At 50.3% G+C, this 26663-nt stretch overlaps 1 protein-coding gene across 1 annotated transcript in view; it reads right to left on the bottom strand.

The window, feature by feature from the left end:
- LOC140390352 (zinc-binding protein A33-like) overlaps positions 1–26663 on the bottom strand; it is a 66447-nt gene that overhangs the window by 11602 nt on the left and 28182 nt on the right. Inside the window, exons 3-4 of the mRNA XM_072475425.1 lie at positions 6082–6315; positions 16–38 (exon numbers count right to left, since the gene is read on the bottom strand). Coding sequence (XP_072331526.1) covers positions 16–38; positions 6082–6315 — 257 coding nt within the window. The remainder of the gene's footprint in view (positions 1–15; positions 39–6081; positions 6316–26663) is intronic.

Here is a 26663-nt window from a genome sequence, read left to right as displayed (position 1 = left end):
AGAGGATTTACCTACCTTTGAAGGACACACTTAATATCCTGCAGAAATCAAATTACAAGCACAATTAATCAAACCAAAAATTTACTTTCCAGAGAAACGCAAACAAAGGGATATTTAGAGTTAGGTCAGAAAATTAGACACCTGGGCGACACGGTGGCGCAGTGGTTAGCACTGCTGCCTCACAGCGGCGAGAATTATAGAATTTACAGAATTATAGAATTTGCAGTGCAGAAGGAGGCCATTCGGCCCATCGAGTCTGCACCGGCTCTTGGAAAGAGCACCCTACCCAAGGTCAACACCTCCACCCTATCCCCCATAACCCAGTAACCCCACCCAACACTAAGGGCAATTTTGGTCACTAAGGGCAATTTATCATGGCCAATCCACCTAACCTGCACATCTTTGGACTGTGGGAGGAAAGCGGAGCACCCGGAGGAAACCCACGCACACACGGGGAGGACGTGCAGACTCCGCACAGACAGGGACCCAAGCCGGAATCGAACCTGGGACCCTGGAGCTGTGAAGCAATTGTGCTATCCACAATGCTACCGTGCTGCCCCCTGGGTTCCCGGGTTCGATCCCGGCCCCGGATCACTGTCTGTGTGGAGTTTGTACAGGCTGCGTGGGTCTCACCCCCGGAACCCAAAGATGTGCAGGGAAGGTGGATTGGCCGCGCTAAATTGCCCCGTAATTGGAACATTTTTTTTAAAAGGAAGTCAGGAACCTCTAAAATTGGAGATGCAGGAAGGATGTTCCCGATGGTGGGGGTGTCACAGTCGGAGGATATGACCCTTTGGGACAGAGATGAGGAGAAATTTCTCCACCCAGAGAGTGGTCGGACTGTGGAATTCGCTACCACAGGAAGTAGTCGACGCCAAAACATTGAATATTTTCAAGAAGCAGTTAGATATAGCACTTGGAGCGAAGGGGATCAAAGAATATAGGGAGGAGAAGGCAGGATTAGGTTATTGAGTTGGGCGATCAGCCATGATCATAATGAACGGTGAACCAGACTAGGACGGTCGAATATCCTCCTCCTGGCTCCTATTTTCTATGTTTCGAACAGTCATAGATGTTTACAGCATGGAATCAGGCCCTTCGGCCCAGCTGGCCCATGCCGCCCAGTTTCTATCACTAAGGAAGTCCCACTTGCCCGCATTTGACCCATATAGAGGCTGTTTAGCACAGGGCTAAATCGCTGGCTTTGAAAGCAGACCAAGGCAGGCCAGCAGCACGGTTCAATTCCCGTAACAGCCTCCCCGAACAGGCGCCGGTATGTGGCGACGAGGGGCTTTTCACAGTAACTTCATTTGAAGCCGACTTGTGACAATAAGCGATTTTCATTTTTCATTTCTTCATATCCCTCGATACCCACCCTGCCCATGTAAGTGTCTAACTGCATTCCAAAAGACAAAATCGTACCCGCCTCTACCACTGCCTCTGGCAGCTCGTTCCAGATGCTCACCACCCTTTGTGTGAAGAAATTTCGCCTCTGGTCCCGTTTGTATCTCTCCCCTCTCACCGTTAACCTATGCTTTCACTTGGGAACTCAGCTGCTTCACATTTGTCACAGTTCACCTTAATCACCTCCTAACAGCACTGTGGGATTACCCTCTAACAGCACTGTGGGATTACCCCTCTAACAGCACTGTGGGATTACCCTCGAACAGCACTGTGGGATTACCTTCGAACAGCACTGTGGGATTACCCTCTAACAGCACTGTGGGATTACCCTCTAACAACACTGTGGGATTACCCTCTAACAACACTGTGGGATTACCCTCTAACAGCACTGTGGGATTACCCTCTAACAGCACTGTGGGATTACCCTCTAACAGCACTGTGGGATTACCCTCTAACAGCACGATGGGATTACCCCTCTAACAGCACTGTGGGATTACCCTCTAACAGCACTGTGTGATTACCCTCTAACAGCACTGTGGGATTACCCTCTAACAGCACTGTGGGATTACCCTCTAACAGCACTGTGGGTTTACCCTCTAACAGCACTGTGGGATTACCCTCTAACAGCACAGTGGGATTACCCTCTAACAGCACTGTGGGATTACCCTCTAACAGCACTGTGGGATTACCCTCTAACAGCACTGTGGGATTACCCTCTAACAGCACTGTGGGATTACCCTCTAACAGCACTGTGGGATTACCCTCTAACAGCATTGTGGGATTACCCCTCTAACAGCACTGTGGGATTACCATCTAACAGCACTGTGGGATTACCCTCGAACAGCACTGTGGGATTACCCCTCTAACAGCACTGTGGGATTACCCCTCTAACAGCACTGTGGGATTACCCCCTAACAGCACTGTGAGATTGCCCTCTAACAGCACTGTGGGATTACCCTCTAACAGCACTGTGGGATTACCCTCTGACAGCACTGTGGGATTACTCTCTAACAGCACTGTGGGGTTACCCTCTAACAGCACTGTGGGATTACCCTCTAACAGCACTGTGGGATTACCCCTCTAACAACACTGTGGGATTACCCTCTAACAGCACTGTGGGATTGTCCTCTAACAGCACTGTGGGATTACCCCTCTGACAGCACTGTGGGATTGTCCTCTAACAGCACTGTGGGATTACCCTCTAACAGCACTGTGGGATTACCCTCTGACAGCACTGTGGGATTACCCCTCTAACAGCACTGTGGGATTACCCTCTAACAGCACTGTGGGATTACCCTCTAACAGCACTGTGGGATTACCCTCTAACAGCACTGTGGGATTACCCTCTAACAGCACTGTGGGATTACCCTCTAACAGCACTGTGGGATTACCCCTCTAACAGCACTGTGGGATTACCCCTCTAACAGCACTGTGGGATTACCCTCTAACAACACTGTGGGATTACCCTCTAACAGCACTGTGGGATTACCCTCCAACAGCACTGTGAGATTACCCTCTAACAACACTGTGGGATTACCCTCTAACAGCACTGTGGGATTACCCTCTAACAGCACTGTGAGATTACCCTCTAACAGCACTGTGGGATTACCCTCTAACAGCACTGTGAGATTACCCTCTAACAGCACTGTGGGATTACCCTCTAACAGCACTGTGGGATTACCCTCTAACAGCACTGTGGGATTACACTCTAACAGCACTGTGGGATTACCCCCTAACAGCATTGTGGGATTACCCCTCTAACAGCACAGTGGGATTACACTCTAACAGCACTGTGGGATTACCCTCGAACAGCACTGTGGGATTACCCCTCCAACAGCACTGTGGGATTACCCTCTAACAGCACTGTGGGATTACCCTCTAACAGCACAGTGGGATTACACTCTAACAGCACTGTGGGATTACCCTCGAACAGCACTGTGGGATTACCCCTCTAACAGCACTGTGGGCTTACCCTCTAACAGCACTGTGAGATTACCCTCTAACAGCACTGTGGGATTACCCTCTAACAGCACTGTGGGATTACCCTCTAACAGCACTGTGGGATTACCCTCGAACAGCACTGTGGGATTACCCTCGAACAGCACTGTGGGATTACCCTCTAACAGCACTGTGGGATTACCCCTTAACAGCAGTGTGGGATTACCCCTCTAACAGCACTGTGGGATTACCCTCTAACAGCACTGTGGGATTACCCTCGAACAGCACTGTGGGATTACCCTCGAACAGCACTGTGGGATTACCCTCTAACAGCACTGTGGGATTACCCCTTAACAGCAGTGTGGGATTACCCCTCTAACAGCACTGTGGGATTACCCTCTAACAGCACTGTGGGATTACCCTCGAACAGCACTGTGGGATTACCCTCGAACAGCACTGTGGGATTACCCTCTAACAGCACTGTGGGTTTACCCTCTAACAGCACTGCGGGATTACCCTCTAACAGCACTGTGGGATTACCCTCTAACAGCACTGCGGGATTACCCTCTAACAGCACTGTGGGATTACCCCTTAACAGCACTGTGGGATTACCCTCTAACAGCACTGTGGGATTACCCCTCTAACAGCAGTGTGGGATTACCCTCTAACAGCACTGTGGGATTACCCCTCTAACAGCACTGTGGGATTACCCCTCTAACAGCACTGCGGGATTACCCTCTAACAGCACTGTGGGATTACACTCTAACAGCACTGCGGGATTACCCTCTAACAGCACTGTGGGATTACCCTCTAACAGCACTGTGGGATTACCCTCTAACAGCACTGTGGGATTACCCTCTAACAGCACTGTGGGATTACCCTCTAACAGCACTGCGGGATTACCCTCTAACAGCACTGTGGGATTACCCCTTAACAGCAGTGTGGGATTACCCCTCTAACAGCACTGTGGGATTACCCTCTAACAGCACTGTGGGATTACCCTCTAACAGCACTGTGGGATTACCCCTCTAACAGCACTGTGGGATTACCCTCTAACAGCACTGTGGGATTACCCTCTAACAGCACTGTGGGATTACCCCTCTAACAGCACTGTGGGATTACCCTCTAACAGCACTGTGGGATTACCCTCTAACAGCACTGTGGGATTACCCTCTAACAGCACTGTGGGATTACCCTCTAACAGCACTGTGGGATTACCCTCTAACAGCACTGTGGGATTACCCCTTAACAGCAGTGTGGGTTTACCCCTCTAACAGCACTGTGGGATTTCCCCTCTAACAGCAGGGTGGTATTACCCCTCTAACAGCACTGTGGGATTACCCTCTAACAGCACTGTGGGATTACCCTCTAACAGCACTGTGGGATTACTCTCTAACAGCACTGTGGGATTACCCTCTAACAGCACTGTGGAATTACCCTCTAACAGCACTGTGGGATTACCCTCTAACAGCACTGTGGGATTACCCCTCTAACAGCACTGTGGGATTACCCCTCTAACAGCACTGTGGGATTACCCTCTAACAGCACTGTGGGATTACCCTCTAACAGCACTGTGAGATTACCCTCTAACAGCACTGTGGGATTACCCTCTAACAGCACTGTGGGATTACCCCTCTAACAGCACTGTGGGATTACGCTCTAACAGCACTGTGGGATTATCCTCTAACAGCACTGTGGGATCACCCTCTAACAGCACTGCGGGATTACCCCTCTAACAGCACTGTGGGATTACCCTCTAACAGCACTGTGGAATTACCCTTTAACAGCACTGTGGGATTACCCCTCTAACAGCACTGTGGGATTACCCTCTAACAGCACTGTGGGATTACCCTCTAACAGCACTGTGGGATTACCCTCTAATAGCACTGTGGGATTACCCTCTAACAGCACTCTGGGATTACCCCTCTAACAGCAGTGTGGGATTACCCCTCTAACAGCACTGTGGGATTACCCCTCTAACAGCACTGTGGGATTACCCCTCTAACAGCACTGTGAGATTACCCCTCTAACAGCACTGTGGGATTACGCTCTAACAGCACTGTGGGATTACCCTCTAACAGCACTGTGGGATTACCCCTCTAACAGCACTGCGGGATTACCCCTCTAACAGCACTGTGGGATTACCCTCTAACAGCACTGTGGAATTACCCTTTAACAGCACTGTGGGATTACCCCTCTAACAGCACTGTGGGATTACCCTCTAACAGCACTGTGGGATTACCCTCTAACAGCACTGTGGGATTAACCTCTAATAGCACTGTGGGATTACCCTCTAACAGCACTCTGGGATTACCCCTCTAACAGCAGTGTGGGATTACCTCTCTAACAGCACTGTGGGATTACCCCTCTAACAGCACTGTGGGATTACCCCTCTAACAGCACTGTGAGATTACCCCTCTAACAGCACTGTGAGATTACCCCTCTAACAGCACTGTGGGATTGCCCTCTAACAGCACTGTGGGATTACCCTCTAACAGCACTGTGGGATTACCCTCGAACAGCACTGTGGGATTACACTCTAACAGCACTGTGGGATTACCCCTCTAACAGCACTGTGGGATTGCCCCTCTAACAGCACAATGGGTTGACTTGCACAATACAGTGGCTCACTCCCACCTTCTGAAGTGAAGCGAGGGAAGGACATTGAATGTCGGGGTTTGTCCAGGTTCCGGGATTGAATTGCTTTTGCCCTATCTGGGTGCAGAGTGAGAATCTCACCGTCAGGAGTTGATTTTGATCCTCTTTGTCAATGACTGAGTGCATTTCAGCAATGAACCTCTCGATGGAGTTGGTCTTTTTGGAGATGTGTTTGAGGTTTCCCTCCAGAGACTGCACCAGCTCCTCTGATTCCCTCCTCAGTTTGTCACTCAGGGACCTCTCCTGTAGCTGCAGGAACTGGTATAATTCAGCAAATTCAACCTCTATATTTTCCTGGAGTCTCTTCACCAGCTCCTGCACAGGAGCGAGGGACAAAATGGATAGTTCAAAGTCACAAGTTGTATTTTAATGAAGACATTTCAGCCCCTTTCATCTTCCTATTCTACATGAACAACCTCATTCTTCCCAATGCATTACTGAGGGGACCATTAGTTCAATGGTAGGGCCAACAGGCTAGATCAGATACAGAGTAAAGCTCTCTCTACATTGTCCCATCAAACACTCCCAGGACAGGTGCAGCACGGGGTTAGATACACAGTAAAGCTCCCTCTACACTGACCCATCAAACACTCCAAGGACAGATACAGCACGGGGTTCGATACAGAGTAAAGCTCCCTCTACACTGTCCCCATCAAACACTCCCAGGACAGGTACAGCACGGGGTTAGATACAGAGTAAAGCAGCCTCTACACTGTCCCATCAAACACTCCAAGGACAGATACAGCACGGGGTTAGATACAAAGTAAAGCTCCCTCTACACTGTCCCCATCAAACACTCCCTGGACAGGTACAGCACAGGGTTAGATACACAGTAAAGCTCCCTCTACACTGTCTCATCAAACACTCCAAGGACAGATACAGCACGGGGTTAGATACAGAGTAAAGCTGCCTCTACACTGTCCCCATCAAACACTCCCAGGACATGTACAGCACGGGGTTAGATACAGAGTAAAGCTCCCTCTACACTGTCCCCATCAAACACTCCCAGGACAGGTACAGCACGGGGTTAGATACAGAGTAATGCTCCCTCTACACTGTCCCATCAAACACTCCCAGGACAGGTACAGCACGGGGTTAGATACAGAGTAAAGCTCCCTCTACACTGTTCCCATCAAACACTCCCAGGACAGGTACAGCACAGGGTTAGATACAGAGTAAAGCTCCCGCTACACTGTCCCATCAAACACTCCCAGGACAGGTACAGCACGGGGTTAGATACAGAGTAAAGCTCCCTCTACACTGTTCCCATCAAACACTCCCAGGACAGGTACAGCATGGGGCTAGATACAGAGTAAAGCTCCCTCTACACTGTACCATCAAACACTCCCAGGACAGGTACAGCACGGGGCTAGATACAAAGTAAAGCTCCCTCTCCACTGTCCCCATCAAACACTCCCAGGACAGGCACAGCATGGGGTTACATACAGAGTAAAGCTCCCTCTACATTGTCCCATCAAACACTCCCAGGACAAGTACAGCACCGGGTTAGATACAGAGTAAAGCTCCCTCTACACTGTCCCCATCAAACACTCCCAGAACAGGTACAACACGGGGTTAGAGACAGAGTAAAGCTCCCTCTACACTGTCCCCATCAAACACTCCCAGGACAGGTACAGCACGGGGTTAGATACAGAGTAAAGCTCCCTCTACACTGTTCCCATCAAACACTCCCAGGACAGGTACAGCACAGGATTAGATACAGAGTAAAGCTCCCTCTACACTGTCCCATCAAACACTTCCAGGACAGGTATAGCACGTGGTTAGACACAGAGCATAGCTCCCTCTACACTGTCCCATCAAACACTCCTAGGACAGGAACAGCACGGGACTAGATACAGAGTAAAGCTCCCTCTACACTGTCCCCATCAAACACTCCCAGGACAGGTACAGCACGTGTTAGATACAGAGTAAAGCTCCCTCTACACTGTCCCCATCAAACACTCCTAGGACAGGTACAGCACCAGGCTAGATACAGAGTAAAGCTCCCTCTACACTGTCCCATTAAACACTCCCAGGACAGGTACAGCACGGGGTTAGATACAGAGTAAAGCTCCCTCTATACTGTCCCATCAAACACTCCCAGGACAGGGACAGCACGGGTTAGATACAGAGTAAAGCTCCCTCTACACTGTCCCATCAAACACTCCCAGGACTAGTACAGCACAGGGTTAGATACAGAGTAAAGCTCCCTCTACACTGTCCCCATCAAACACTCACAGGACAGGTACAGCACGGGTTAGATACAGAGTAAAGCTCCCTCTACACTGTCCCATCAAACACTCCCAGGACAGGTACAGCACGGGGTTAGATACATAGTAAAGCTCCCTCTACACTGTCCCCATCAAACACTCCTAGGACAGGTACAGCACGGTTTGGATACAGAGTAAAGCTCCCTCTACACTGTCCCCATCAAACACTCCCAGGACAGGTACAGCACGGGGTTAGATACAGAGTAAAGCTCCCTCTACACTGTCCCCATCAAACTCTTCCAGGACAGCTACAGCACAGGGTTAGATACAGAGTAAAGCTCCCTCTACACTGTCCCCATCAAACACTCGCAGGACAGGTACAGCACGGGCTAAATACAGAGTAAAGTTCCCTCTACACTGTCCCATCAAATACTCCCAGGACAAGTACAGCACAGGGTTAGATACAGAGTAAAGCTACCTCTACACTGTCCCCATCAAACACCCCCAGGACAGGTACAGCAAAGGGTTAGATACAGAGTAAAGCTCCCTCTACATTGTCCCATCAAACTCTCCCAGGACAAGTACAGCACCGGGTTAGATACAGAGTAAAGCTCCCTCTACACTGTCCCCATCAAACACTCCCAGGACAGGTACAACACGGGGTTAGAGACAGAGTAAAGCTCCCTCTACACTGTCCCCATCAAACACTCCCATGACAGGTACAGCACGGGGTTCGATACACAGTAAAGCTCCCTCTACACTGTCCTATTTAACACTCCCAGGACAGGTACAGCACGGGGTTAGATACAGAGTAAAGCTCCCTCTACACTGTCCCCATCAAACACTCCCAGGACAGGTACAGCACGGGGCTAGATACAGAGTAAAGCTCCCTCTACACTATCCCATCAAACACTCCCAGGACAGGTACAGCACGGGGCAAGATACAGAGTTAAGCTCCGTCTCCACTGTCCCCATCAAACACTCCCAGAACAGGCACTGCATGGGATTACATATAGAGTAAAGCTCCCTCTACATTGTCCCATAAAACACTCCCAGGACAGGTACAGCACGGTACTAGATACAGAGTAAAGCTCCCTCTACACTGTCCCCATCAAACACTCCCAGGACAGGTACAGCACGGGGTTAGATACAGAGTGAAGCCCCCTCTACATTGTCCCATCAAACATTCCCAGGACAGGTACAGCACTGGGTTAGATACAGAGTAAAGCTCCCTCTACACTGTCCCCATCAAACATTCCCAGGGTAGGTATAGCACGGGGCTCGATACAGAGTAAAGCTCCCTCTATACTGTCCCATCAAACACTCCCAGGACAGGTACAGAACGGGTTATATACAAAGTAACGCTCCCTCTACACTGTCCCATCAAACAATCCCAGGACAGGTACAGCACGGGTTAGATACAGAGTGAAGCTCCCTCTACACTGTCCCATCAAACACTCCCAGGACAGGTACAGCAACGGGTTAGATACAGAGTAAAGCTCCCTCTACACTGTCCCCATCAAACACTCCCAGGACAGGTACAGCACGGGCTAAATACAGAGTAAAGTTCCCTCTACACTGTCCCATCAAATACTCCCAGGACAAGTACAGCACAGGGTTAGATACAGAGTAAAGCTACCTCTACACTGTCCCCATCAAACACCCCCAGGACAGGTACAGCAAAGGGTTAGATACAGAGTAAAGCTCCGTCTACATTGTCCCATCAAACACTCCCAGGACAGGTACAGCACGGGTTAGAGACAGAGTAAAGCTCCCTCTACACTGTCCCCATCAAACACTCCCAGGACAGGTACAGCACGGGCTAAATACAGAGTAAAGTTCCCTCTACACTGTCCCATCAAATACTCCCAGGACAAGTACAGCACAGGGTTAGATACAGAGTAAAGCTACCTCTACACTGTCCCCATCAAACACCCCCAGGACAGGTACAGCAAAGGGTTAGATACAGAGTAAAGCTCCGTCTACATTGTCCCATCAAACACTCCCAGGACAGGTACAGCACGGGTTAGAGACAGAGTAAAGCTCCCTCTACACTGTCCCCATCAAACACTCCCAGGACAGGTACAGCACGGGTTAGATACAGAGTAAAGCTCCCTCTAAACTGTCCGCATCAAACACTCCCAGGACAGGTATAGCACAGGGTTAGACACAGAGCAAAGCTCCCTCTACACTGTCCCCATCAAACACTCCCAGGACAGGTACAGCACGGGGCTAGATACAGAGTAAAGCTCCCTCTACACTGTCCCATCAAACACTCCCAGGACAGGTACAGCACGGGGCTAGATACAGAGTTAAGCTCCGTCTCCACTGTCCCCATCAAACACTCCCAGGACAGGTACAGCATGGGATTACATACAGAGTAAAGCTCCCTCTACACTGTCCCATCAAACACTCCCAGGACAGGTACAGCACGGTACTAGATACAGAGTAAAGCTCCCTCTACACTGTCCCCATCAAACACTCCCAGGACAGGTGCAGCACGGGGTTAGATACAGAGTGAAGCCCCCTCTACATTGTCCCATCAAACATTCCCAGGACAGGTACAGCACTGGGATAGATACAGAGTAAAGCTCCCTCGACACTGTCCCCATCAAACATTTCCAGGGTAGGTACAGCACGGGGCTAGATACAGAGTAAAGCTCCCTCTATACTGTCCCATCAAACACTCCCAGGACAGGTACAGAACGGGTTATATACAAAGTAACGCTCCCTCGACACTGTCCCATCAAACACTCCCAGGACAGGTACAGCACGGGTTAGATACAGAATGAAGCTCCCTCTACACTGTCCCATCAAACACTCCCAGGACAGGTACAGCACGGGGTTAGATACAGAATAAAGCTCCCTCTACACTGTCCCCATCAAACACTGCCAGGACAGGTACAGCACGGGTTAGATACAGAGTAAAGCTTCCTCTACACTGTCCCATTAAACACTCCCAGGACAGGTACAGCACGGGGTTAGATACAGAGAAAAGCTCCCTCTACACTGTCCCCATCAAACACTCCCAGGACAGTTACAGCACGGGGTTAGAGACAGAGTAAAGCTCCCTCTACACTGTCCCCATCAAACACTCCCAGGACAGGTATAGCACGGGGTTAGACACAGAGCAAAGCTCCCTCTACACTGTCCCATCAAACACTCCCAGGACAGGTACAGCACGGGCTAAATACAGAGTAAAGTTCCCTCTACACTGTTCCATCAAATACTCCCAGGACAAGTACAGCACAGGGTTAGATACAGAGTAAAGCTACCTCTACACTGTCCCCATCAAACACCCCCAGGTCAGGTACAGCAAAGGGTTAGATACAGAGTAAAGCTCCCTCTACATTGTCCCATCAAACACTCCCAGGACAAGTACAGCACCGGGTTAGATACAGAGTAAAGCTCCCTCTACACGGTCCCCATCAAACACTCCCAGGACAGGTACAACACGGGGTTAGAGACAGAGTAAAGCTCCCTCTACACTGTCCCCATCAAACACTCCCAGGACAGGTACAGCACGGGTTAGATACAGAGTAAAGCTCACTCTAAACTGTCCGCATCAAACACTCCCAGGACAGGTATAGCACGGGGTTAGACACAGAGCAAAGCTCCATCTACACTGTCCCATCAAACACTCCCAGGACAGGTACAGAACAGGTTAGATACAGAGTAAAGCTCCCTCTACATTGTCTCATCAAACACTCCCAGGACAGGTACAGCACAGGGTTAGATACAGAGTAAAGCTCCCTCTATACTGTCCATTCAAACACACCCAGGACAGGTACAGCATGGGTTAGATACAAAGTAACGCTCCCTCTACACTGTCCCATCAAACACACCCAGGACAGGTACAGCACAGGCTTAGATGCAGAGTAAAGCTCCCTCTACACACTCCCCATCAAACACTCACAGGACAGGTACAGCACCAGGCTAGATACAGAGTAAAGCTCCCTCTACACTGTCCTATTTAACACTCCCAGGACAGGTACAGCACGGGGTTAGATACAGAGTAAAGCTCCCTCTACACTGTCCCCATCAAACACTCCCAGGACAGGTACAGCACGGGGCTAGATACAGAGTAAAGCTCCCTCTACACTGTCCCATCAAACACTCCCAGGACAGGTACAGCACGGGGCAAGATACAGAGTTAAGCTCCGTCTCCACTGTCCCCATCAAACACTCCCAGAACAGGCACAGCATGGGATTACATACACAGTAAAGCTCCCTCTACACTGTCCCATAAAACACTCCCAGGACAGGTACAGCACGGTACTAGATACAGAGTAAAGCTCCCTCTACACTGTCCCCATCAAACACTCCCAGGACAGGTACAGCACGGGGTTAGATACAGAGTGAAGCCCCCTCTACATTGTCCCATCAAACATTCCCAGGACAGGTACAGCACTGGGTTAGATACAGAGTAAAGCTCCCTCTACACTGTCCCCATCAAACATTCCCAGGGTAGGTATAGCACGGGGCTCGACACAGAGTAAAGCTCCCTCTATACTGTCCCATCAAACACTCCCAGGACAGGTACAGAACGGGTTATATACAAAGTAACGCTCCCTCTACACTGTCCCATCAAACAATCCCAGGACAGGTACAGCACGGGTTAGATACAGAGTGAAGCTCCCTCTACACTGTCCCATCAAACACTCCCAGGACAGGTACAGCACAGGCTTAGGTACAGATTAAAGCTCCCTCTACACTGTCCCCATCAAACACTCCCAGGACAGGTACAGCAACGGGTTAGATACAGAGTAAAGCTCCCTCTACACTGTCCCCATCAAACACTCCCAGGACAGGTACAGCACGGGCTAAATACAGAGTAAAGTTCCCTCTACACTGTCCCATCTAATACTCCCAGGACAAGTACAGCACAGGGTTAGATACAGAGTAAAGCTCCCTCTACACTGTCCCCATCAAACACTCCCAGGACAGGTATAGCACTGGGTTAGACACAAAGCAAAGCTCCCTCTACACTGTCCCATCAAACACTCCCAGGACAGGTACAGCACGGGCTAAATACAGAGTAAAGTTCCCTCTACACTGTTCCATCAAATACTCCCAGGACAAGTACAGCACAGGGTTAGATACAGAGTAAAGCTACCTCTACACTGTCCCCATCAAACACTTCCAGGTCAGGTACAGCAAAGGGTTAGATACAGAGTAAAGCTCCCTCTACATTGTCCCATCAAACACTCCCAGGACAAGTACAGCACCGGGTTAGATACAGAGTAAAGCTCCCTCTACACTGTCCCCATCAAACACTCCCAGGACAGGTACAACACGGGGTTAGAGACAGAGTAAAGCTCCCTCTACACTGTCCCCATCAAACACTCCCAGGACAGGTACAGCACGGGTTAGATACAGAGTAAAGCTCCCTCTAAACTGTCCGCATCAAACACTCCCAGGACAGGTATAGCACGGGGTTAGACACAGAGCAAAGCTCCCTCTACACTGTCCCATCAAACACTCCCAGGACAGGTACAGAACAGGTTAGATACAGAGTAAAGCTCCCTCTACATTGTCTCATCAAACACTCCCAGGACAGGTACAGCACAGGGTTAGATACAGAGTAAAGCTCCCTCTATACTGTCCATTCAAACACTCCCAGGACAGGTACAGCATGGGTTAGATACAAAGTAACGCTCCCTCTACACTGTCCCATCAAACACACCCAGGACAGGTACAGCACAGGCTTAGATGCAGAGTAAAGCTCCCTCTACACTGTCCCCATCAAACACTCACAGGACAGGTACAGCACCAGGCTAGATACAGAGTAAAGCTCCCTCTACACTGTCCTATTTAACACTCCCAGGACAGGTACAGCACGGGGTTAGATACAGAGTAAAGCTCCCTCTACACTGTCCCCATCAAACACTCCCAGGACAGGTACAGAACGGGGCTAGATACAGAGTAAAGCTCCCCCTACACTGTCCCATCAAACACTCCCAGGACAGGTACAGCACGGGGCAAGATACAGAGTTAAGCTCCGTCTCCACTGTCCCCATCAAACACTCCCAGAACAGGCACAGCATGGGATTACATACAGAGTAAAGCTCCCTCTACACTGTCCCATAAAACACTCCCAGGACAGGTACAGCACGGTACTAGATACAGAGTAAAGCTCCCTCTACACTGTCCCCATCAAACACTCCCAGGACAGGTACAGCACGGGGTTAGATACAGAGTGAAGCCCCCTCTACATTGTCCCATCAAACATTCCCAGGACAGGTACAGCACTGGGTTAGATACAGAGTAAAGCTCCCTCTACACTGTCCCCATCAAACATTCCCAGGGTAGGTATAGCACGGGGCTCGACACAGAGTAAAGCTCCCTCTATACTGTCCCATCAAACACTCCCAGGACAGGTACAGCACGGGCTAAATACAGAGTAAAGTTCCCTCTACACTGTCCCATCTAATACTCCCAGGACAAGTACAGCACAGGGTTAGATACAGAGTAAAGCTCCCTCTACACTGTCCCCATCAAACACTCCCAGGACAGGTATAGCACGGGGTTAGACACAGAGCAAAGCTCCCTCTACACTGTCCCATCAAACACTCCCAGGACAGGTACAGCACGGGCTAAATACAGAGTAAAGTTCCCTCTACACTGTTCCATCAAATACTCCCAGGACAAGTACAGCACAGGGTTAGATACAGAGTAAAGCTACCTCTACACTGTCCCCATCAAACACTTCCAGGTCAGGTACAGCAAAGGGTTAGATACAGAGTAAAGCTCCCTCTACATTGTCCCATCAAACACTCCCAGGACAAGTACAGCACCGGGTTAGATACAGAGTAAAGCTCCCTCTACACTGTCCCCATCAAACACTCCCAGGACAGGTACAACACGGGGTTAGAGACAGAGTAAAGCTCCCTCTACACTGTCCCCATCAAACACTCCCAGGACAGGTACAGCACGGGTTAGATACAGAGTAAAGCTCCCTCTAAACTGTCCGCATCAAACACTCCCAGGACAGGTATAGCACGGGGTTAGACACAGAGCAAAGCTCCCTCTACACTGTCCCATCAAACACTCCCAGGACAGGTACAGAACAGGTTAGATACAGAGTAAAGCTCCCTCTACATTGTCTCATCAAACACTCCCAGGACAGGTACAGCACAGGGTTAGATACAGAGTAAAGCTCCCTCTATACTGTCCATTCAAACACTCCCAGGACAGGTACAGCATGGGTTAGATACAAAGTAACGCTCCCTCTACACTGTCCCATCAAACACACCCAGGACAGGTACAGCACAGGCTTAGATGCAGAGTAAAGCTCCCTCTACACTGTCCCCATCAAACACTCACAGGACAGGTACAGCACTAGGCTAGATACAGAGTAAAGCTCCCTCTACACTGTCCTATTTAACACTCCCAGGACAGGTACAGCACGGGGTTAGATACAGAGTAAAGCTCCCTCTACACTGTCCCCATCAAACACTCCCAGGACAGGTACAGAACGGGGCTAGATACAGAGTAAAGCTCCCCCTACACTGACCCATCAAACACTCCCAGGACAGGTACAGCACGGGGCAAGATACAGAGTTAAGCTCCGTCTCCACTGTCCCCATCAAACACTCCCAGAACAAGCAGAGCATGGGATTACATACAGAGTAAAGCTCCCTCTACACTGTCCCATAAAACACTCCCAGGACAGGTACAGCACGGTACTAGATACAGAGTAAAGCTCCCTCTACACTGTCCCCATCAAACACTCCCAGGACAGGTACAGCACGGGGTTAGATACAGAGTGAAGCCCCCTCTACATTGTCCCATCAAACATTCCCAGGACAGGTACAGCACTGGGTTAGATACAGAGTAAAGCTCCCTCTACACTGTCCCCATCAAACATTCCCAGGGTAGGTATAGCACGGGGCTCGATACAGAGTAAAGCTCCCTCTATACTGTCCCATCAAACACTCCCAGGACAGGTACAGAACGGGTTATATACAAAGTAACGCTCCCTCTACACTGTCCCATCAAACAATCCCAGGACAGGTACAGCACGGGTTAGATACAGAGTGAAGCTCCCTCCACACTGTCCCATCAAACACTCCCAGGACAGGTACAGCACAGGCTTAGGTACAGATTAAAGCTCCCTCTACACTGTCCCCATCAAACACTCCCAGGACAGGTACAGCAACGGGTTAGATACAGAGTAAAGCTCCCTCTACACTGTCCCCATCAAACACTCCCAGGACAGGTACAGCACGGGCTAAATACAGAGTAAAGTTCCCTCTACACTGTCCCATCAAATACTCCCAGGACAAGTACAGCACAGGGTTAGATACAGAGTAAAGCTACCTCTACACTGTCCCCATCAAACACCCCCAGGACAGGTACAGCAAAGGGTTAGATACAGAGTAAAGCTCCCTCTACATTGTCCTTTCAAACACTCCCAGGACAAGTACAGCACCGGGTTAGATACAGAGTAAAGCTCCCTCTACACTGTCCCCATCAAACACTCCCAGGACAGGTACAAAACGGGGTTAGAGACAGAGTAAAGCTCCCTCTACACTGTCCCCATCAAACACTCCCAGGACAGGTACAGCACGGGTTAGATACAGAGTAAAGCTCCCTCTAAACTGTCCGCATCAAACACTCCCAGGACAGGTATAGCACGGGGTTAGACACAGAGCAAAGCTCCCTCTACACTGTCCCCATCAAACACTCCCAGGACAGGTACAGCACGGGGCTAGATACAGAGTAAAGCTCCCTCTACACTGTCCCATCAAACACTCCCAGGACAGGTACAGCACGGGGCTAGATACAGAGTTAATCTCCGTCTCCACTGTCCCCATCAAACACTCCCAGGACAGGCACAGCATGGGATTACATACAGAGTAAAGCTCCCTCTACACTGTCCCATCAAACACTCCCAGGACAGGTACAGCACGGTACTAGATACAGAGTAAAGCTCCCTCTACACTGTCCCCATCAAACACTCCCAGGACAGGTACAGCACGGGGTTAGATACAGAGTGAAGCCCCCTCTACATTGTCCCATCAAACATTTCCAGGGTAGGTACAGCACGGGGCTAGAATCAGAGTAAAGCTCCCTCTATACTGTCCCATCAAACACTCCCAGGACAGGTACAGAACGGGTTATATACAAAGTAACGCTCCCTCTACACTTTCCCATCAAACACTCCCAGGACAGGAACAGCACGGGTTAGATACAGAATGAAGCTCCCTCTACACTGTCCCATCAAACACTCCCAGGACAGGTACAGCACGGGGTTAGATACAGAATAAAGCTCCCTCTACACTGTCCCCATCAAACACTGCCAGGACATGTACAGCACGGGTTAGATACAGAGTAAAGCTTCCTCTACACTGTCCCATTAAACACTCCCAGGACAGGTACAGCACGGGGTTAGATACAGAGTAAAGCTCCCTCTACACTGTCCCCATCAAACACTCCCAGGACAGTTACAGCACGGGGTTAGAGACAGAGTAAAGCTCCCTCTACACTGTCCCCATCAAACACTCCCAGGACAGGTATAGCACGGGGTTAGACACAGAGCAAAGCTCCCTCTACACTGTCCCATCAAACACTCCCAGGACAGGTACAGCACGGGTTAGATACAGAGTAAAGCTCCCTCTACACTGTCCCATCAAACACTCCCAGGACAGGTACAGCACAGGGTTAGGTACAGATTAAAGCTCCCTCTACACTGTCCCCATCAAACACTCCCAGGACAGGTACAGCAACGGGTTAGATACAGAGTAAAGCTCCCTCTACACTGTCCCCATCAAACACTGCCAGGACAGGTACAGCACGAGTTAGATACAGAGTAAAGCTTCATCTACACTGTCCCATTAAACACTCCCAGGACAGGTACAGCACGGGGTTAGATACAGAGTAAAGCTCCCTCTACACTGTCCCCATCAAACACTCCCAGGACAGTTATAGCACGGGGTTAGATACAGAGTAAAGCTCCCTCTACACTGTCCCCATCAAACACTCCCAGGACAGGTACAGCACGGGTTAGATACAGAGTAAAGCTCCCTCTAAACTGTCCGCATCAAACACTCCCAGGACAGGTATAGCACGGGGTTAGACACAGAGCAAAGCTCCCTCTACACTGTCCCATCAAACACTCCCAGGACAGGTACAGAACAGGTCAGATACAGAGTAAAGCTCCCTCTACATTGTCTCATCAAACACTCCCAGGACAGGTACAGCACAGGGTTAGATACAGAGTAAAGCTCCCTCTATACTGTCCATTCAAACACTCCCAGGACAGGTACCACATGGGTTAGATACAAAGTAACGCTCCCTCTACACTGTCCCATCAAACACACCCAGGACAGGTACAGCACAGGGTTAGATACAGAGCGAAGCTCCCTCTACACTGTCCCATCAAACACTCCCAGGACAGTTACAGTACGGGGTTAGATACAGAGTAAAGCTCCCTCTACACTGTCCCCATCAAACACTCACATGACAGGTACAGCACGGGGCTAGATACAGAGTAAAGCTCCCTCTACACTGTCCCATCAAACACTGCCAGGACAGGTACAGCACGTGGCTAGATACCGAGTAATGCTCCCGCTACACTGTCCCCATCAAACACTCCCAGGACAGTTACAGTACGGGGTTAGATACAGAGTAAAGCTCCCTCTATACTGTCCATTCAAACTAGCCCAGGACAGGTACAGCACGGGGCTAGATACAGAGTAAAGCTCCCTCTACACTGTCCCATCAAACACTGCCAGGACAGGTACAGCACGGGGCTAGATACAGAGTAAAGCTCCCTCTATACTGTCCCATCAAACACTCCCAGGACAGGTACAGCACGGGTTAGATACAGAGTAAAGCTCCCTCTACACTGTCCCCTTCAAACACTCCCAGGTCAGGTACAGCACGGGGCTAGATACAGAGGAAAGCTCCCTCTACACTGTCCCATCAAACACTCCCTGTACAGGTACAGCACGGGGCTAGATACAGAGTAAAGCTCCCTCTCCACTGCCCCCATCAAACACTCCCAGGACAGGCAGTCCCTCTACACTGTCCCCATCAAACACTCCCAGGACAGGTACAGCACGGGGCTAGATACAGAGTAAAGCTCCCTCTATACTGTCCCATCAAACACTCCCAGGACAGGTACAGCACGGGTTTGATACAGAGTAAAGCTCCCTCTACACTGTCCCATCAAACACTCCCAGGACAGGTACAGCACAGGGTTAGATACAGAGTAAAGCTCCCTCTACACTGTCCCCATCAAACACTCACAGGACAGGTACAGCACGGGTTAGATCCAGAGTAAAGCTCTTTCTACACTGTCCCATCAAACACTCCCAGGACAGGTACAGCACGGTGTTAGATACAGAGTAAAGCTCCCTCTACACTGTCCTCATCAAACACTCCCAGGACAGGTACAGCACGGGGTTAGATACAGAGTAAAGCTCCCTCTACACTGTCCCATCAAACACTCCCAGGACAGGTACAGCACGGGTTAGATACAGAGTAAAGCCCCCTCTACACTGTCCCATCAAACACTCCCAGGACAGGCACAGCATGGGTTAGATACAGAGTAAAGCTCCCTCTACACTGTCTCATCAAACACTCCCAGGACAGGTACAGCATGGGTTAGATACAGAGTAAAGCTCCCTCTACACTGTCCCCATCAAACACTCACAGGACAGGTACAGCACGGCGCTAGATACAGAGTAAAGCTCCCTCTATACTGTCCCGTCAAACACTCCCAGGACAGGTACAGCACGGGTTGTATAAAAAGTAACGCTCCCTCTACACTGTCCCATGAAACACTCCCAGGACAGGTACAGCACGGGGTTAGACACAGAGTAAAGCTGCCTCTACCCTGTCCCCATCAAACACTCCCAGGACAGGTACAGCACGGGTTATATACAAAGTAACGCTCCCTCTACACTGTCCCATCAAACACTCCCAGGACAGGTACAGCACGGGTTAGATACAGAGTAAAGCCCCCTCTACACTGTCCCATCAAACACTCCCAGGACAGGCACAGCATGGGTTAGATACAGAGTAAAGCTCCCTCTACACTGTCCCATCAAACACTCCCAGGACAGGTACAGCATGGGTTAGATACAGAGTAAAGCTCCCTCTACACTGTCCCCATCAAACACTCACAGGACAGGTACAGCACGGGGCTAGATACAGAGTAAAGCTCCCTCTATACTGTCCCCATCAAACACTCCCAGGACAGTTACAGCACGGGTTGTATAAAAAGTACCGCTCCCTCTACACTGTCCCATCAAACACTCCCAGGACAGGTACAGCACGGGGTTAGACACAGAGCAAAGCTCCCTCTACACTGTCCCCATCAAACACTCCCAGGACAGGTACAGCACGGGGCTTGATACAGAGTAAAGCTCCCTCTATACTGTCCCATCAAACACTCCCAGGACAGGTACAGCACGGGTTAGATACAGAGTGAAGCTCCCTCTACACTGTCCCATCAAACACTCCCAGGACAGGTACAGCAACGGGTTAGATACAGAGTAAAGCTCCCTCTACACTGTCCCCATCAAACACTCCCAGGACATGTACAGCACGGGCTAAATACAGAGTAAAGTTCCCTCTACACTGTCCCATCAAATACTCCCAGGACAAGTACAGCACAGGGTTAGATACAGAGTAAAGCTACCTCTACACTGTCCCCATCAAACACCCCCAGGACAGGTACAGCAAAGGGTTAGATACAGAGTAAAGCTCCCTCTACATTGTCCCATCAAACACTCCCAGGACAGGTACAGCAACGGGTTAGATACAGAGTAAAGCTCCGTCTCCACTGTCCCCATCAAACACTCCCAGGACAGGTACAGCACGGGGTTAGATACAGAATAAAGCTCCCTCTGCACTGTCCCCATCAAACACTCCCAGGACGGGTAAAGCACGGGTTAGATACAGAGTAAAGCTTCCTCTACACTGTCCCATTAAACACTCCCAGGACAGGTACAGCACGGGGTTAGATACAGCGTAAAGCTCCCTCTACACTGTTCCCATCAAACAGTCCCAGGACAGTTACAGCACGGGGTTAGATACAGAGTAAAGCTCCCTCTACACTGTCCCCTTCAAACACTCCCAGGACAGGTACAGCACGGGGCTAGATACAGAGGAAAGCTCCCTCTACACTGTCCCATCAAACACTCCTTGTACAGGTACAGCACGGGGCTAGATACAGAGTAAAGCTCCCTCTACACTGTCCCCATCAAACACTCCCAGGACAGGTACAGCACGGGGCTAGATACAGAGTAAAGCTCCCTCTACACTGTCCCATCAAACACTCCCAGGACAGGTACAGCACGGGGCTAGATACATAGTTTAACTCCGTCTCCACTGTCCCCATCAAACACTCCCAGGACAGGCACAGCACGGTACTAGATACAGAGTAAAGCTCCCTCTACACTGTCCCCATCAAACACTCCCAGGACAGGTACAGCACGGGGTTAGATACAGAGTGAAGCCCCCTCTACATTGTCCCATCAAACATTCCCAGGACAGGTACAGCACTGGGTTAGATACAGAGTAAAGCTCCCTCTACACTGTCCCCATCAAACATTCCCAGAGTAGGTACAGCACGGGGCTAGATACAGAGTAAAGCTCCCTCTATACTGTCCCATCAAACACTCCCAGGACAGGTACAGAACGGGTTATATACAAAGTAACGCTCCCTCTACACTGTCCCCATCAAACACTCCCAGGACAGGTACAGCACGGGGTTAGATACAGAGTGAAGCCCCCTCTACATTGTCCCATCAAACATTCCCAGGACAGGTACAGCACTGGGTTAGATATAGAGTAAAGCTCCCTCTACACTGTCCCCATCAAACATTCCCAGGGTAGGTACAGCACGGGGCTAGATACAGAGTAAAGCTCCCTCTATACTGTCCCATCAAACACTCCCAGGACAGGTACAGCACGGGTTATATACAAAGTAACGCTCCCTCTACACTGTCCCATCAAACACTCCCAGGACAGGTACAGCACGGGTTAGATACAGAGTAAAGCCCCCTCTACACTGTCCCATCAAACACTCCCAGGACAGGCACAGCATGGGTTAGATACAGAGTAAAGCTCCCTCTACACTGTCCCATCAAACACTCCCAGGACAGGTACAGCATGGGTTAGATACAGAGTAAAGCTCCCTCTACACTGTCCCCATCAAACACTCACAGGACAGGTACAGCACGGGGCTAGATACAGAGTAAAGCTCCCTCTATACTGTCCCCATCAAACACTCCCAGGACAGGTACAGCACGGGTTGTATAAAAAGTACCGCTCCCTCTACACTGTCCCATCAAACACTCCCAGGACAGGTACAGCACGGGGTTAGACACAGAGCAAAGCTCCCTCTACACTGTCCCCATCAAACACTCCCAGGACAGGTACAGCACGGGGCTTGATACAGAGTAAAGCTCCCTCTATACTGTCCCATCAAACACTCCCAGGACAGGTACAGCACGGGTTAGATACAGAGTGAAGCTCCCTCTACACTGTCCCATCAAACACTCCCAGGACAGGTACAGCACAGGGTTAGGTACAGATTCAAGCTCCCTCTACACTGTCCCCATCAAACACTCCCAGGACAGGTACAGCAACGGGTTAGATACAGAGTAAAGGTCCCTCTACACTGTCCCCATCAAACACTCCCAGGACATGTACAGCACGGGCTAAATACAGAGTAAAGTTCCCTCTACACTGTCCCATCAAATACTCCCAGGACAAGTACAGCACAGGGTTAGATACAGAGTAAAGCTACCTCTACACTGTCCCCATCAAACACCCCCAGGACAGGTACAGCAAAGGGTTAGATACAGAGTAAAGCTCCCTCTACATTGTCCCATCAAACACTCCCAGGACAAGTACAGCACCGGGTTAGATACAGAGTAAAGTTCCCTCTACACTGTCCCCATCAAACACTCCCAGGACAGGTTCAACACGGGGTTAGAGACAGAGTAAAGCTCCCTCTAAACTGTCCGCATCAAACACTCCCAAGACAGGTATAGCACGGGGTTAGACACAGAGCAAAGCTTCCTCTACACTGTCCCCATCAAACACTCCCAGGACAGGTACAGCACGGGGCTAGATACAGAGTAAAGCTCCCTCTACACTGTCCCATCAAACACTCCCAGGACAGGTACAGCACGGGGCTAGATACAGAGTTAAGCTCCCTCTACACTGTCCCCATCAAACACTCCCAGGACAGGTACAGCACGGGGTTAGATACAGAGTGAAGCCCCCTCTACATTGTCCCATCAAACATTCCCAGGACAGGTACAGCACTGGGTTAGATACAGAGTAAAGCTTCCTCTACACTGTCCTCATCAAACATTCCCAGGGTAGGTACAGCACGGGGCTAGATACATAGTAAAGCTCCCTCTATACTGTCCCATCAAACACTCCCAGGAGAGGTACAGAACGGGTCATATACAAAGTAACGCTCCCTCTACATTGTCCCATCAAACACTCCCAGGACAGGTACAGCACGGGTTAGATACAGAGTGAAGCTCCCTCTACACTGTCCCATCAAACACTCCCAGGACAGGTACAGCACGGGGTTAGATACAGAATAAAGCTCCCTCTACACTGTCCCCATCAAACACTCCCAGGACAGGTACAGCACGGGGCTAGATACAGAGTAAAGCTCCCTCTACACTGTCCCCATCAAACACTCCCAGGACAGTTATAGCACGGGGTTAGATACAGAGTAAAGCTCCCTCTACACTGTCCCCATCAAACACTCCCTAGACAGGTACAGCACTGGTTAGATACAGAGTAAAGCTCCCTCTATACTGGCCGCATTAAACACTCCCAGGACAGGTACAGCACGGGGTTAGACACAGAGCAAAGCTCCCTCTACACTGTCCCATCAAACACTCCCAGGACAGGTACAGAACAGGTCAGATACAGAGTAAAGCTCCCTCTACATTGTCTCATCAAACATTCCCAGGACAGGTACAGCACGGGGCTAGATACAGAGTAAAACTCCCGCTACACTGTCCCCATCAAACACTCCCAGGACAGTTACAGTACGGGGTTAGATACAGAGTAAAGCTCCCTCTACACTGTCCCCATCAAAGACTCCCAGGACAGGTACAGCACGGCGCTAGATACAGAGTAAAGCTCCCTCTACACTGTCCCATCAAACACTGCCAGGACAGGTACAGCACGGGGCTAGATACAGAGTTAAGCTCCGTCTCCACTGTCCCCATCAAACACTCCCAGGACAGGCACAGCATGGGGTTACATACAGAGTAAAGCTCCCTCTACACTGTCCCATCAAACACTCCCAGGACAGGTACAGCACGGTACTAGATACAGAGTAAAGCTCCCTCTACACTGTCCTCATCAAACACTCCCAGGACAGGTACAGCACAGGGTTAGATACAGAGTGAAGCCCCCTCTACATTGTCCCATCAAACATTCCCAGGACAGGTACAGCACTGGGTTTGATACAGAGTAAAGCTCCCTCTACACTGTCCCCATCGAACACTCCCAGGACAGGTACAGCACGGGGCTAGATACAGAGTTAAGCTCCCTCTATACTGTCCCATCAAACACTCCCAGGACAGGTACAGCAACGGGTTAGATACAGAGTAAAGCTCCATCTCCACTGTCCCCATCAAACACTCCCAGGACAGGTACAGCACGGGGTTAGATACAGAATAAAGCTCCCTCGACACTGTCCCCATCAAACACTCCCAGGACGGGTAAAGCACGGGTTAGATACAGAGTAAAGCTTCCTCTACACTGTCCCATTAAACACTCCCAGGACAGGTACAGCACGGGGTTAGATACAGCGTAAAGCTCCCTCTACACTGTTCCCATCAAACAGTCCCAGGACAGTTACAGCACGGGGTTAGATATAGAGTAAAGCTCCCTCTACACTGTCCCCTTCAAACACTCCCAGGACAGGTACAGCACGGGGCTAGATACAGAGGAAAGCTCCCTCTACACTGTCCCATCAAACACTCCCAGTACAGGTACAGCACGGGGCTAGATACAGAGTAAAGCTCCCTCTACACTGTCCCCATCAAACACTCCCAGGACAGGTACAGCACGGGGCTAGATACAGAGTAAAGCTCCCTCTACACTGTCCCATCAAACACTCCCAGGACAGGTACAGCACGGGGCTAGATACAGAGTTTAACTCCGTGTCCACTGTCCCCATCAAACACTCCCAGGACAGGCACAGCACGGTACTAGATACAGAGTAAAGCTCCCTCTACACTGTCCCCATCAAACACTCCCAGGACAGGTACAGCACGGGGTTAGATACAGAGTGAAGCCCCCTCTACATTGTCCCATCAAACATTCCCAGGACAGGTACAGCACTGGGTTAGATACAGAGTAAAGCTCCCTCTACACTGTCCCCATCAAACATTCCCAGGGTAGGTACAGCACGGGGCTAGATACAGAGTAAAGCTCCCTCTATACTGTCCCATCAAACACTCCCAGGACAGGTACAGAACGGGTTATATACAAAGTAATGCTCCCTCTACACTGTCCCATCAAACACTCCCAGGACAGGTACAGCACGGGTTAGATACAGAGTGAAGCTCCCTCTACACTGTCCCATCAAACACTCCCAGGACAGGTACAGCACGGGGTTAGATAAAGAATAAAGCTCCCTCTACACTGTCCCCATCAAACACTCCCAGGACAGGTACAGCACGGGTTAGATACAGAGTAAAGCTCCCGCTAAACCGTCCCCATCAAACACTCCCAGGACAGGTACAGCACGGGGTTAGACTCAGAGCAAAGCTCCCTCTACACTGTCCCATCAAACACTCCCAGGACAGGTACAGCACAGGTTAGATACAGAGTAAAGCTCCCTCTACATTGTCTCATCAAACACTCCCGGGACAGGTACAACACGGGTTAGATACAGAGTAAACTCGCTCTATACTGTTGCCATCAAACACTCCCAGGACAGGTACAGCACGGGGTTAGATACAGAGTAAAGCTCCCTCTACACTGTCCATTCAAACACTCCCAGGACAGGTACAGCATGGGTTAGACACAAAGTAACGCTCCCTCTACACTGTCCCATCAAACACTCCCAGGACAGGTACAGCACGGGTTAGATACAGAGTAAAGCTCCCTCTACACTGTCCCATCAAACACTCCCAGGACTGGTACAGCACGGGGCTAGATACAGAGTAAAGCTCCCTCTCCACTGTCCCCATCAAACACTCCCAGGACAGGCACAGCACGGGGTTACATACAGAGTAAAGCCCCCTCTACATTGTCCCATCAAACACTCCCAGGACAGGTACAGCACGGGGTTAGATACAGAGTAAAGCTCCCCCTACACTGTCCCCATCAAACACTCCCAGGACAGGTACAGTACGGGGTTAGATACAGAGTAAAGCTCCCTCTACACTTGCCCCATCAAACACTCCCAGGACAGGTACAGCAAGTGGTTAGATACAGAGTAAAGCA

The sequence above is a fragment of the Scyliorhinus torazame genome, chromosome 14 (assembly GCF_047496885.1).
Source record: "Scyliorhinus torazame isolate Kashiwa2021f chromosome 14, sScyTor2.1, whole genome shotgun sequence".
In the NCBI taxonomy this organism is placed as follows: Eukaryota; Metazoa; Chordata; class Chondrichthyes; order Carcharhiniformes; family Scyliorhinidae; genus Scyliorhinus; species Scyliorhinus torazame.
This window is presented reverse-complemented; position numbering and strand designations above follow the sequence as displayed.